Raw genomic sequence first — 12,630 nt, 5'->3', positions numbered from 1 at the left:
ATATATATATATGTTTGTGTTATGGTTGCATCGATCGCCTTTCCGGCTTCCAGAAGCGATGGATTTTGACCAATGAGAATATTAAAAAAATGGGAATTTCATGGAGAAGTTTCGTATCTCAATTTCGATTCTTAAATTATTACTGAAACTTTAATAAAAGTTATTTAAAAGAGTGATAGGTTTCAAAACTCTTACTGAAGTAAGTCATAATGGTAAAAATTGGGTTCTGAAGATTTTCACACGGACATTAATACCCAAGTACGTTTTTGAGTACCCAACCGATTTTCATGTTAAAAATTAATCAGACCCATGGGTTCCCATTAAAAAATTGTCGGCCGTCTAAAACATCTGTTCATTTACAGCCTAACTATGAGGTCTCAGATTAATTGTAAAACTGAAGTGACATTTTCCAGTGGAAATTACTTATTACGTAAATTGTAACTGAACGATTGTCATCATAAAGTATGCTGCTTTAGCAGTCGTGTGTGTTGACTAGACTCTCTTGATAATATTATATCGTTAATACTGATATGCTCGTTATCAGATGTCGCTTATATTTCGAATAGATTGAAGATGAGAAAGAAACCTACCTAATGGAAAAGCTCTCGGAAGATAGACTAGTCTGTACATATTTGAGTAGCTCATAAATTCGTGTTACGAATCCATTCAAAAATATTTCACACGTGGCTTCTTTATAAAAACAGCACTAGAGTACCTAAGTATCATACCGGACCAGTTCCAGTGAAGCTAATCATAAAAAAGTATTCGAGTCACGTGACCCCCACTAAATTCACTAAATATTCATTCCAGGGTTCACTATTTCATTCTTACTGTTGTGGTGAAATCAGATTTTTTGATCCCGTGAAAAGTGTTAGGAAGTGAATCTGGCTGCGTTTGTAACTAAGTTACTCATCAAATTTTTAAATAAATCATTTATGACTTTTTAATTGTCGTTTAAGTTTAAACAATTTTTTTTTCATTTCAATTTATATGAGCTTGGTTTCTTCCTACATCCACATACACTCATATATAATAGTTCAAAGGAATATAAAAAAAAAAATTCAACTTTTATTTACGAACCTAATAAACTTGTTATGAATTACAATGTTCAGCCACTCATTCCAAATCGTGTCATTTTTGATGATTTACTGTTAAAAATTTTAAGTGTAACTGTTATAATATTTTTTTTTTTAGCTTTTATATCGCAATCCGACTGCGATCAACAATAAAATAGTAACTAAACATTATTAAATAAATTAAAAAGAAAAAACTATTAATTTAAAATTTAGTTCTTTTGACCGCTCACCAACGATCTTCCTTTTACATACTACACGCGGTCAATTAGAAGAGAAAAAAATATGACTGTTTAAATTGAAAGAATGGGTAATACTATTAATAATTGCTCGTAAAGATGGTTTCTAATTTTCACCAATATAGTACAAGTATATACGTAATTAACAAGTTTTGGATCACTAGGTAATAAGGAGGAAGAAGTGCCTTGTACAAGAGGGTTAGCGTGCTGGAGTCAACTGTGAAATGTATTGTAATTTATGCTTACGTATTATTTGACAAGTGGAATGCGTATTATGTAATTTTTAATGAGTAGTTTAGTTAGTTCAGATCTATTATTCTATTTCTTTTATTAATGGTCTCCCAGTTTATGTTTAGTAAGTGGGCCATGGAACGATAACTTTTTTTATGACCATCTCTGATTATTTAAAGTTATGTGCGGTCTGAATCTGACAGATATTGTTTGATATTTCGAGCTTTTATTAAATAAAAAATATCATTTCAAGCTGAACGCAAATTAATTTTGGAGTACCATTATTGAAAATTTCTAGTATTATTATTATTATTATTATACACATTCGTTTAGAAGAAAATCAACGACTAATAGTTTTTAATTGAAAAAATTATTAAAAACTTCTTACTTAAATTTTTTATTAATTCAAATTTTATTTATTCATAAATATTACAATCTGCAACAACCTTGAGCAATAAATAATAGCGATAAATGATCATATTAATACCATTATTAAAAAAATAAATAAAATCTCCATATGAATTTAAACAAAAAGGTAAATAAAGTGTACATGAAGAAATTAGAATAACATAAAATATATTGCTGAAAAGAAATAAAACTATATCCTTTCATATAATTGCAACTATAATTTATAAAAACATGTTTTTAATGTTTTGAGTCGTTTGTGAATTTTGAAAAATATTATTCGATCTTAAATTAATTTCTTTATTTTCTACTATTTTGGAAACGTATTATTCAGAGAATAATTGCAAAAAATAAAGTTTAAGTTTATCTATATCCTTAACTTAAAGTTATTTCACAGTATTAAAATGATAGTTATTTCAATATAAAAGACCCTAATTTATGGTCTGTGTGAAAAATTGCAAAATGTTTTTTAACTCGTATTATGTATTGTAACAATTTTTGGTTAAAAATATAACTTTATAAAAAAATAGGTAACATTATGGATCACAAGATCAGAAATCCCTGTCTGATTATAGAATTTTTTAATTGAGATGAGATGGGGTCAGGTGAGGTGAGAATATGCTAATACAGAATTCAGCGAATTAGTAGTCTTAAGTGGTTAATAATTAAGCTTTTAGTTTCTCTGTTTGCTATTTTTCATCGGTATTGCTCTCGGATTTATTTATAACAATATCATACTTATAAATTAGTTGCAAACTATGAAAAATGTTGTTTACACAAGGCAGTCAAAGTGAGAAGACGCTCCAAAGTATATATAATACATGAAATGTGTCCATATGTATGAACTACTAATGTTATTATTCTTAATGAAGGGGATGAAAAAAAAAATGAAAAGTGTTAATAAGTGTGGTATGAAGAATTATTTGTATCCACTTATGTTAAATTTCTTTTTATTCACTAGCTACAACTACAAAGTATTATTTGCACAGTTTCATTTGTATTCTATTTTGTTGTAATTTTTTACATAAGTTGAATTAATGAAGTGAGATTTTGTTACTTTTTCTGAGAATTTTCTGTTATTTTTCAGCTGCGACCACTTTTTTTTTGTTAGCTGAAAGACTATTGATATAATTTGACTACCAGAATAGTTATATATTTATTATCCTAGTATTTTATTGACTTTTTTTTGTTTTGTTTTTTTACTGAACATTGTTTATTAATATATTTTATTTAAAAAAAGGAACAACGATATATCAACTAATCCAACGATTAGAAATTAAAACCTGTTATATTGTATTCTTGTATAACCTGACTATGAACTTGGAAAAAAGATTATATATTCCTCGTTATAAAATAAATTCCTCACTTTTTGATGAAAACATTTAAATGTCTACGAGTCATTAAAAAAAAAACACAAATTAAAATACTATTATTTATTATTGTATCTATCACTAGACAGTAATTATTTTTTTCTGCCAACGTCAATATTACTGAGGATTTCATGTTTATATTAATTCATATCAATTGCAATCAAAATTAATAATACTTCTCTCCATTTTTTAAAAATCCTTTTCATCAACTTGTTCCTTTTGAAATTTATAGGCTTGATGTAATTATGTATGTTAGATAGTTTCGTATATTTAATATTATATGTTGTATATATAATAAACCATTAAGAAATCTGTGCGGTGAAAGAAGTTTATTTGTACATTTTAAGTAACTTGTGGTTATTAAGTAAATCAATCAAAGTTTGGTATGTGGGTGTTTTTTAAAAAAGGAGAAAACCGCAATAATGTTTTAAAAATTTATATTTTTTTATAAAAGTATAAAAATTGGTTTCCTATGTACATAATACTATTCAGAAATCAGTAATGGTGGTAACCAGAGGAAGAACTAGCACCTCCTGAGTGTCCGTGTCCGTAGTAAGCTTCAGAGGAGTGTCCGTAATGCTGAGGGTGGACAGCATGTCCTTTCCTCTCTACGACGGCGTTGAAACCGTTCTTCTTGTCAGCGGTGTAGTGGACGATCCTCTCGGTACCATCGGGTTCGTAGAGGGAGTAGTAGCCCTTGACGACGTCTCCTTCCCTAGTCTCTTCCTGCTTTTTTACGTCGTGGGTGTGGGGGTCATGGACGCTGTAGTCGAACTTGTAGTGAGGTGGAGCCTATGCAAGAAATTAATTATTAAAATTTGTTAATAACATATTATTGGTATTTCCCTAGTTATAATGAAATGAGTGAATAAATTTGGGGAATTAGACACATTAAAATACTTACGTAGTAATCGACGTAATGCTCTTCCTCGTGGTGTCCGTACCGGGGGGCTCCAAGGACTGCTCCCACAAAGCAGAAGGCTAGGATTACCTGTGAAGAACATAGAACACAATATTACGAGAATGTAATATAATTTGTACATTGTTTGCATATTATTTTAAGTATGTACTATTCTCTTTATATATTAATTATATTATATTTGTTCTATTATTGTTTGTATTATTTAGTTTTTAATCTACCTTGTACATGTTGTTAGTTGTTGCTGACCGTTTGATCTAACTCAGCCGTTCTCTGAAGCGCTTATATATTGGATCAACCCTCTTACACACCCCACTCTTAAACTCTCATGGCCTTCTATTAACTTATATATGTAATGCATATCTATTATTTTTTAGGAACTATTGTAGCAATATTTAACTGTCCACAAAAGGTGATAAATTCATAGATTCATAGACTTTATAATCAATTTAAAAAAAACTCCAAAATTATCATACTCAATAATAATGGTAATCTTCAAATTAAAGTATTGACTGGAAACCAGGAAGGTCAAAATTGATTTATTCTTATTAATGGATTAAGAATACAAATGTGTGTTCATCTAAGATATTTTGGCACATTCTCACACATTTAAAGAATAAAAATTTTCATTCTGAATTCTTTAATTCCTCACAATTGAAAAATAAAACAATGCTAATCTGGTTCTGGCATTTTTCTTAGAGTTATAATTAAGTGTCACTATTACTACGATAAATTTGTGAATATTTTATTAAAGGAATAACAACCAGTAAAGAAAATAGTAAAGTTGAAAACAAAATTAAAAACTTTTTGCCTTAAATCTTTTTGCACTAGGCAGATGAAGGCGGTTCTGGGCAAAGGATAAGTTTTTTCAATTGTTTTGAATTAATGGTTTACATTATAAATCTTAGAGCCACTGATTTATAAAATTTAAATTTTACTCCAGCAATAACAAATTGACCTGAGTAATCAGAATGGGCGTTTATTAATAAGATACATCAAAAGATTATTTTCTGTTTCACCCTTTGCGTGTGATACCTCGTTAATCGCAAAATCTTTAGTTATTGGGCTTTTGTAAATTAGTAAATTCGATCTAATTGACCCTAAAGGTCATAACATTTTAAAATAAATAAATAACCATCCTTTCATACAATAGATATATTTTTCTAACTTCACAAGGTCTCTAAAATGATTATTTATATTTTTATAAGAAACATCATTTTGAATTTCTATTGTAAAACTTGTTATACCTGCCAGTTCTAATGAGTGACAATAGTAAAATTCTCGTGTTCTTTTGGCAATTTAGTTGTTTAATCTCTATGTTTTATCATTTGTATTTCTATTTTTTAATGCTTATAGAATGTTTTGGGGCACCGACAACAATAGAAATAGGAATTCTGGCATATTTTTAAAATTGATACATACTTATATCTTTATACAGTTATCCCTACTACGGTCCTCTGAATTTTAATAGTCTTTCAAAAACATTTTATTCAAAAACAAAATATTTCACCGTTTGAAAGAAGATAGTAAACCGTTTGAAGTAAATTGTAGGAAGATAGTCCGGGTGGTCAATAAAGGTATCAAAATAGTAAAATAAAACTATTTGTTGTTAATCAACGTTTCGCCCCACTTTGCAGGGGCTGTCGATTGAAACAGAGATGATAACTTGGCAGTCGTCAAAAGCCTCAAACTTTTATTCCTAGAGTTCATCTTCTTGAAATATTGAGGGTATTTAAAGTAATATAGTTTTTTTGTATTAATGACGGTCCCTAAATTAAAAAAAAAAAAACGTTTAGTGAGAATTCAAGGATAAAAATGTAGACTCAAAATAGCTAAGGATGCCAGAGACAACGTATAAATAAATGAAACAAAAAAAAAACTTAAATGTAACTTACAATACGATAATTAAGACGATATGTCTCTATAATAATTCAAAATAATTGAATTTTTGGGGAGAGTTAATTATTACTGAAATATTTTTAGATATACACACATATTATAGACGACCATGGGAGGAAAAGGGTGGGGTGTAAGAGGGTTGATCTAGTATATAAACGCTTCAGAGAATGGCTGAGGCAGATCAAACGGTCCACAACAGCTTACAACATGTACAAGGTAGATTGAAAAACAAACAATACATAACTATAACACACAAAAATTATGATATAAAGAACATTAACAACGATAGAGAAAAAATGTACAAGTTATATTATTCATTTATCATATTGTTTTCTATATACGTCACAGGTAATCTTTGCCCTTTGCTTTTTGGGAGTTGCTCTTGGAGCCCCCCAGTACGGACACCACAAGGAAGAGCATTACGTCGATTACTACGTAAGCAGTTTAATATTTTCAAGTAGCCAATATTATCCACTAATGCCATCAAACCAATGGAAGTGCCGATAATATTTTAATAAATAGAACTATTTTTATTTACTAATTTATTCTATAGGCCCCACCCCACTACAAGTTCGACTACAGCGTCCATGACCCCCACACACACGACGTCAAGAAGCAAGAAGAGACCAGGGAAGGAGACGTCGTCAAGGGCTACTACTCTCTCTACGAACCCGACGGTACCGAGAGGATCGTCCACTACACCGCTGACAAGAAGAACGGTTTCAACGCCGTCGTAGAGAGGAAAGGACACGCTGTCCACCCTCAGCATTACGGACACTCCTCTGAAGCTTATTACGGACATGGACACTCAGGAGGTGCTAGTTCTTCCTCTGGTTACCATCATTACTAATCCTTGAATGCACATAAGAAATATCTTTTTATACTTTTATAAAAAAAAAATATAAATTTTTAAAACACTATTGAAACGTTTAATCTTTGTTGCTACAACCGACACGGACGCTGTGTCATATCTGTGTATACAATATTTTCACTTCACCTGATACTATCATGCCTCATTTTAAAGTTTTTCAAAACTCTTATAAAAATTTAGCAATTAAACAGGGTTTCTGTTGCAAAAAAAAAAAGAATGTAATAATTGCGTTGAAAAAGTTAAAAATATTCACTGGTTTTGGAAATTGTTGATCATTCCATACTACAAAATATATTAAAATAATTCTCAGTGATGTTCTTTGAGTTATCAGTTTTACTAGAAACTAAAAATTGTTTGAAATACTAAAAAGTATAGGTATTTCGGGATCTCTACCGACAGAGAACTGATTTAGCCAAAAAAGTAAAAAACTATAATTATGGACTAATTATTTTCCTTAAAGAAACGATTCAATTAATTTTCTGTTTAGTAGCTGTGATGATGTTAGTGCAATTTATATTTTTATGACAGTGGTTTTATTTGACATTACTTTTCTTCCATAATATATGAGATATTGAGGTAATTTAGTGGAGAGTTATGTTGACTTATTTTAGGCCTGTAGATGAAAGGAGAGTTTTTACGGATATGGTTATTGCGTAAGATTTTGGGATCTGGTTTTTAACATTTCAGTGTCTCGAAAAATATCGAAGGTCATTACCAATAGAGAATGGGAGTCATTAATACAGTAGGTGCTTAATTGAAAGATTTGTAAGCATTACGTTCATACAAACATTCATAAAGATAATTTTTATATCGTTGGGCAAACATTTATTTATTATTAAAATAACTGAAATTTACAGCTATGAATTAATTAAAATAAATAAAAAAAAACATAATGATAAAATTTAAGAAATGTTGGAAATTATTATACCATAGTTTAATCGGCTGTTTATTATTTGGTTGAAAGTTTATTTTTATTTCGAGTAAAATAATAAATTCTCTTTTAGTTAATCTAGAAAGATTTTCACGGCGTAACTGCCCACTATTGCTTTTTCTCTATGAAATGAGGTATTTCTTAAGAAATTATCATGATAGGATGAAGTAAAAAAATAATGCATAAAAAACAATTTCCATTCGTTTAAATGAATTATACATTACATATTTAAATACAAAATAATAGTATTTGGTATTTAAATATAAGTAAAATACAAAAAGTAATATACAATTATAAAAGTGTTATAACTAGCCAAAAATAAAAATAAAATCATAGTCCTACTTTGAACAACTAACAACCAAAATATTATTCGGAATCATTTATCATGATGATTTTTTATGGTTTAAGTACTAAATCTTAAACCTAATTGGCCTCCGTAGTCTCAGACGAAGGACGCCTGACGGATGTATTTTTTTAGAATTCAGGCTTCTCAATACGAGTTTTGAGGGTGTTAAAATTTAAATCTTGGTCGATTATTATCATTATAGGGATATGAAGGCCGATCAGATTCGGTCTTAGATCCCAGAGCGCTCGGTTCGAAACTTTGTGGATTCGATTTCCACCCGGGACAGTTAATATTCATTTTTCGGTTGTTAGTGCGCGGCGACAACTCTAGTAGAATCCAGGGGTTGGTAAAAAGGACCATGAGACCTACTTGCCGGACTATTGTACCCCACCTAATATCAATACCAATGGTTCATTATTAAAAAAAAAAACTAACCAAAAAACTTTAGAAGAAGAAATATAATGATTTTTCGAGACTCCAGCCCTCTTTCAAAGCATATACTCTAGACAAATAATTATAATAGCTAATTATTTTTTATATGTTTATGCTTCTCTATAGCTTATAAATAGTATAACAGTAAGAAGTAGAAGAATTTTTTGTATTTGTTTCATTTAATTTATGATTTTGCAGCCTGGGAAATTTTTATAGCGAATTTTGAAATTATATAAACGTTAAATATTTCTCTTAGCAGTGAAATTATTCTTTTTCCATAATAAAAAAAAGAAATAAAAAAGTTAAATATGTTTGTGTTCGGCCTATTCCAGGCAAAATATTTGGAACTAAAATATTTCGTAGTTCTTTGCTGTGAAAAAATTATGAAACCTATTTCTCCTACAGATCAGAGTACTTCTGTAATAAAAAATGATGATCCTCACTTTTAGATCGATGGTAGGATATGTTGTTCTGACGAAAATAAACTTTATAAATGATTTAGAAAAAAAACATTAGTTGGTCGTTCAAACACAGGTTTTTTCGGTTACGGTGTCAATTAGATGCTATATAGATTGCAATCTATTTAAAATTTAATACCTTCGAGAATGCTAATGGTCAAAAAAAGAGGCAGTTAAAATTGTAATTACCTGGAAATATTATTTATACATTAAATTAAAGTTAATAGTTAGTTCTACCTAATAGTTCAAAATTAGCCAGAAAAATATTAATTTAGAGTCCTTTAAAGGTGAAATGGAAAAGAATCTGATTTCTGAAAACATTTCCATGTTCTATGAATAATAAATATAGAATATATTTAGCCAGTGTGAATATTCACATAGTTTTTTTAAATATTGCTTTTTCTTTTCGAAAGGCCATCAATTATAAAAATGGTAAATCATACTTCTTCATAACCCATAGTTTTTTTTAATTTTTCGTCAGATTTAGAAAATATGAACGTTTGCCTATGTTAGGAGTATGATAGAAACAAGAAACGTAGCAATAGTTTTTTAAAAATGTATATATTTTTTGTATAAAAGTATAAAAAGATATTTCTTATGTGCATTCAAGGGTTAGTAATGATGGTAACCAGAGGAAGAACTGGCACCTCCTGAGTGTCCATGTCCGTAATAAGCTTCAGAGGAGTGTCCGTAATGCTGAGGGTGGACAGCGTGTCCTTTCCTCTCTACGACGGCGTTGAATCCGTTCTTCTTGTCAGCGGTGTAGTGGACGATCCTCTCGGTACCATCGGGTTCGTAGAGGGAGTAGTAGCCCTTGACGACGTCTCCTTCCCTGGTCTCTTCTTGCTTCTTGACGTCGTGGGTGTGGGGGTCATGGACGCTGTAATCGAACTTGTAGTGGGGTGGGGCCTATAAAATACATTAGTAAATAGAATTATTTATTGAAATATTATTGGTGTTTTGATAGTTATAACGACATTAGTAAATAAAATTTGTTATTCAAATATCACCAACTTTTCCGAAGTTATAATAGAATAAGTGGATAATTTTTGCAACATGGAAATATTAAAATCCTTACGTAGTAATCCACATAATGTTCTTCCTCATGGTGTCCATACTGGGGTGCTGCAAGAGCGGCTCCAACAAAGCAAAGGGCTAAGATTACCTATGAAGAACATATAAAAAAATGTTATGAATAAATAATGTAACCTGTACATTGTTTATATCTCTATATTAATGTTCTTTATATCATTATTCGTGAATAATATAGTTAAGTATTGTTTATTTTCCAATCTACCTTGTACATGTTGTAAGCTGTTGTGGACCGTTTGATCTGCCTCAGCCATTCTCTGAAGCGTTTATATACTAGATCAACCCTCTAACACCCCACCCTTCTACTCCCATGGCCATCTATAAACTGTATACATAACATCTATATCAACAATTTTTCAGAATTATAATAGCAAGAAACTGCTTTTTGGGAATAATAGTAATCGTATCCACATAATTTTTTTTAAATATGTGTTTTAAAAATCTGCCACTTATGGGTTTTCTTTTTTCTTTTTCTTTTTTAAATTTTGTATTTAGGGTATAATGTCATTATTTTTTGTCATCCGTATAGCCCAAAGATGATTCTTTTTATTGGTTATGTTACAAATTTGCAGATGATTTCGTACATGAAATAATTATTTGTTATTTAAAACACTTCGATACTTGTCACTAATATCACAAAATTACATGGGTACTATTTGAATATAAATAATGGTATGTCTGTACCTAATAAGAATATGCCTGTACCTACCTAACTTCAACTTGATAAGTGATTAAGATTAAGTCGCTTAGCTATTTCTTTTTCAGATAAGCACAGTAAACTCAGGCATGGCTTTTGTTTTCATGCTCTCCAAAATTTCGATATCAACATTGTTAACTTTTATAATAAAAATAACTTATTTTAATAAAGATTTAGTTTGCATTGTAGATAATATGGTTTTGTTATATGTAATTTAATACTTTATTCATCGAAATTTCAATAAAATGTATTTAATTACTATAATATAATTATAAAATTTCATTTGATAAAATCCTTTTTGTCATATTAATTTATGTTAACTATCTGTATCAATTCATAAACATTATACATGAGAAAAAGCCGTTATGATTTAACGATGTTCCTATTTAAATTTAAAACAATTTAATTTAAAATCAGATCATTTTAGACATTTAATTAAAAATATGTTTAGAATTTCTTTACTAATATTAGTTTTGCGTGTCTGTTCAGGTCTGAATGAATAAAATAATTGTATTTTAGTTTATTTGTGGAATGCTTATAAAATATTTCTTAGTATATACTCTTGGAATATGATTTCTTTTTATATTTTTATGATACTTAAATCATTTTACAGTTATCCCAAATATTCAGCTCTAAATTTCTTCAAACAAATACATCTAACAAGGGATGACTACTCACGGGGAATCTTCATACCTAAAAATGTTTGGTTTGGAAAAATCAAATTTCATATTCATAAATTACAAATTTTTAAACTTAAGTTTTTATAGGATATTTTTTTTCTGCCAATATACATTGAATAAATAAATTCATCATGTTAATCAAATCTAACGTAACTATAACTTTGGAAAAGGTGAATTTCCGGTCTTTCAACTCACTTGAATCCATCTTTTGGATTTTATGCCTTTTTATGGAAGAAAAAAGCAGTTTAACATGTCGAAAATTTTCTTAAACTTTTTTTTTTTATTTCTCTAGTTTTAATTTGTATACGATAGTAAAGTTGTGCCATCTGCGAAAACAAAGAATATTTAACGTTGCTCATTTTGGTTGGTCAGACGCTGTATTGTTTCGACAGTGTACCCGTGTCACAGGTATCCACCAAATTTTTTTTGTTGTGAAAATTCGTATTTAAGTGTTTCGTATCTTGGCTCCTGTGGCGCAAGAACCCACAGACATGTCTAATATTTTTCAACCTAGTCTCACCAAAAATAGTTTCAATGAAATCGTTGGTCCCAAGTCCTTACATCCCTTTGCAAGTAAAAATAACGAGTGTGGTTCGACACTCTTTAAACCGGGACTGGGCTCGTGTGATGAGTTGTATAATTTTGTCAACCTTAGTATTTCAACAAACAATCATTGATAATTTCTTGAATTATAAGGAAAAAAATATTGAATTAGTCCCTCACTTACCCTTGAAAGACTGCTACTTGTTACAGAACTAACGAGTCCAGAGAAATTTATCGCGCTCCTATCTTTCACGGTTATCCAACTCCAACGTCTACGTTGTCAGTAATGTTAATAAATTAGTAGAGGGAATATGGGGGAGCTGGGGCGTCGATTTGAGGAGCCAATCAGAAGCCAGCATTTTGATGACGTCACACATGGCGGGAGATTTGAATTCAAATATTCGGCTCGACTCACCCTTAACCACCCACGTGGTCTGTCACGTG

The 12,630-nt window shown here is 30.0% G+C and overlaps 3 protein-coding genes across 3 annotated transcripts in view; 2 read left to right on the top strand and 1 right to left on the bottom strand.

The window, feature by feature from the left end:
- Lmpt (Limpet) overlaps nucleotides 1-12,630 on the top strand; it is a gene marked incomplete at its 5' end in the record, with an annotated part of 767,445 nt that overhangs the window by 72,690 nt on the left and 682,125 nt on the right.
- LOC106683021 (cuticle protein 19-like) lies at nucleotides 3,812-4,474 on the bottom strand. Its single transcript, XM_014424224.3, has 3 exons — nucleotides 4,459-4,474; nucleotides 4,223-4,309; nucleotides 3,812-4,110 (listed from the first exon to the last, which is right to left on the bottom strand). Exons 1-3 carry the CDS (start codon nucleotides 4,465-4,467, stop codon nucleotides 3,814-3,816), a joined length of 393 nt encoding a protein of 130 aa, XP_014279710.3. The 5' UTR covers nucleotides 4,468-4,474; the 3' UTR covers nucleotides 3,812-3,813.
- LOC106683027 (uncharacterized) overlaps nucleotides 4,466-12,630 on the top strand; it is a 25,195-nt gene continuing 17,030 nt past the window's right edge. The window contains exons 1-3 of the mRNA XM_067051039.1: nucleotides 4,466-4,470; nucleotides 6,409-6,571; nucleotides 6,690-6,983. Coding sequence (XP_066907140.1) covers nucleotides 4,466-4,470; nucleotides 6,409-6,571; nucleotides 6,690-6,983 — 462 coding nt within the window. The remainder of the gene's footprint in view (nucleotides 4,471-6,408; nucleotides 6,572-6,689; nucleotides 6,984-12,630) is intronic.

The sequence above is a fragment of the Halyomorpha halys genome, unplaced genomic scaffold (assembly GCF_000696795.3).
Source record: "Halyomorpha halys isolate HHAL.00 unplaced genomic scaffold, Hhal_1.1 Scaffold458.1, whole genome shotgun sequence".
Lineage (NCBI taxonomy): Eukaryota > Metazoa > Arthropoda > Insecta > Hemiptera > Pentatomidae > Halyomorpha > Halyomorpha halys.
This window is presented reverse-complemented; position numbering and strand designations above follow the sequence as displayed.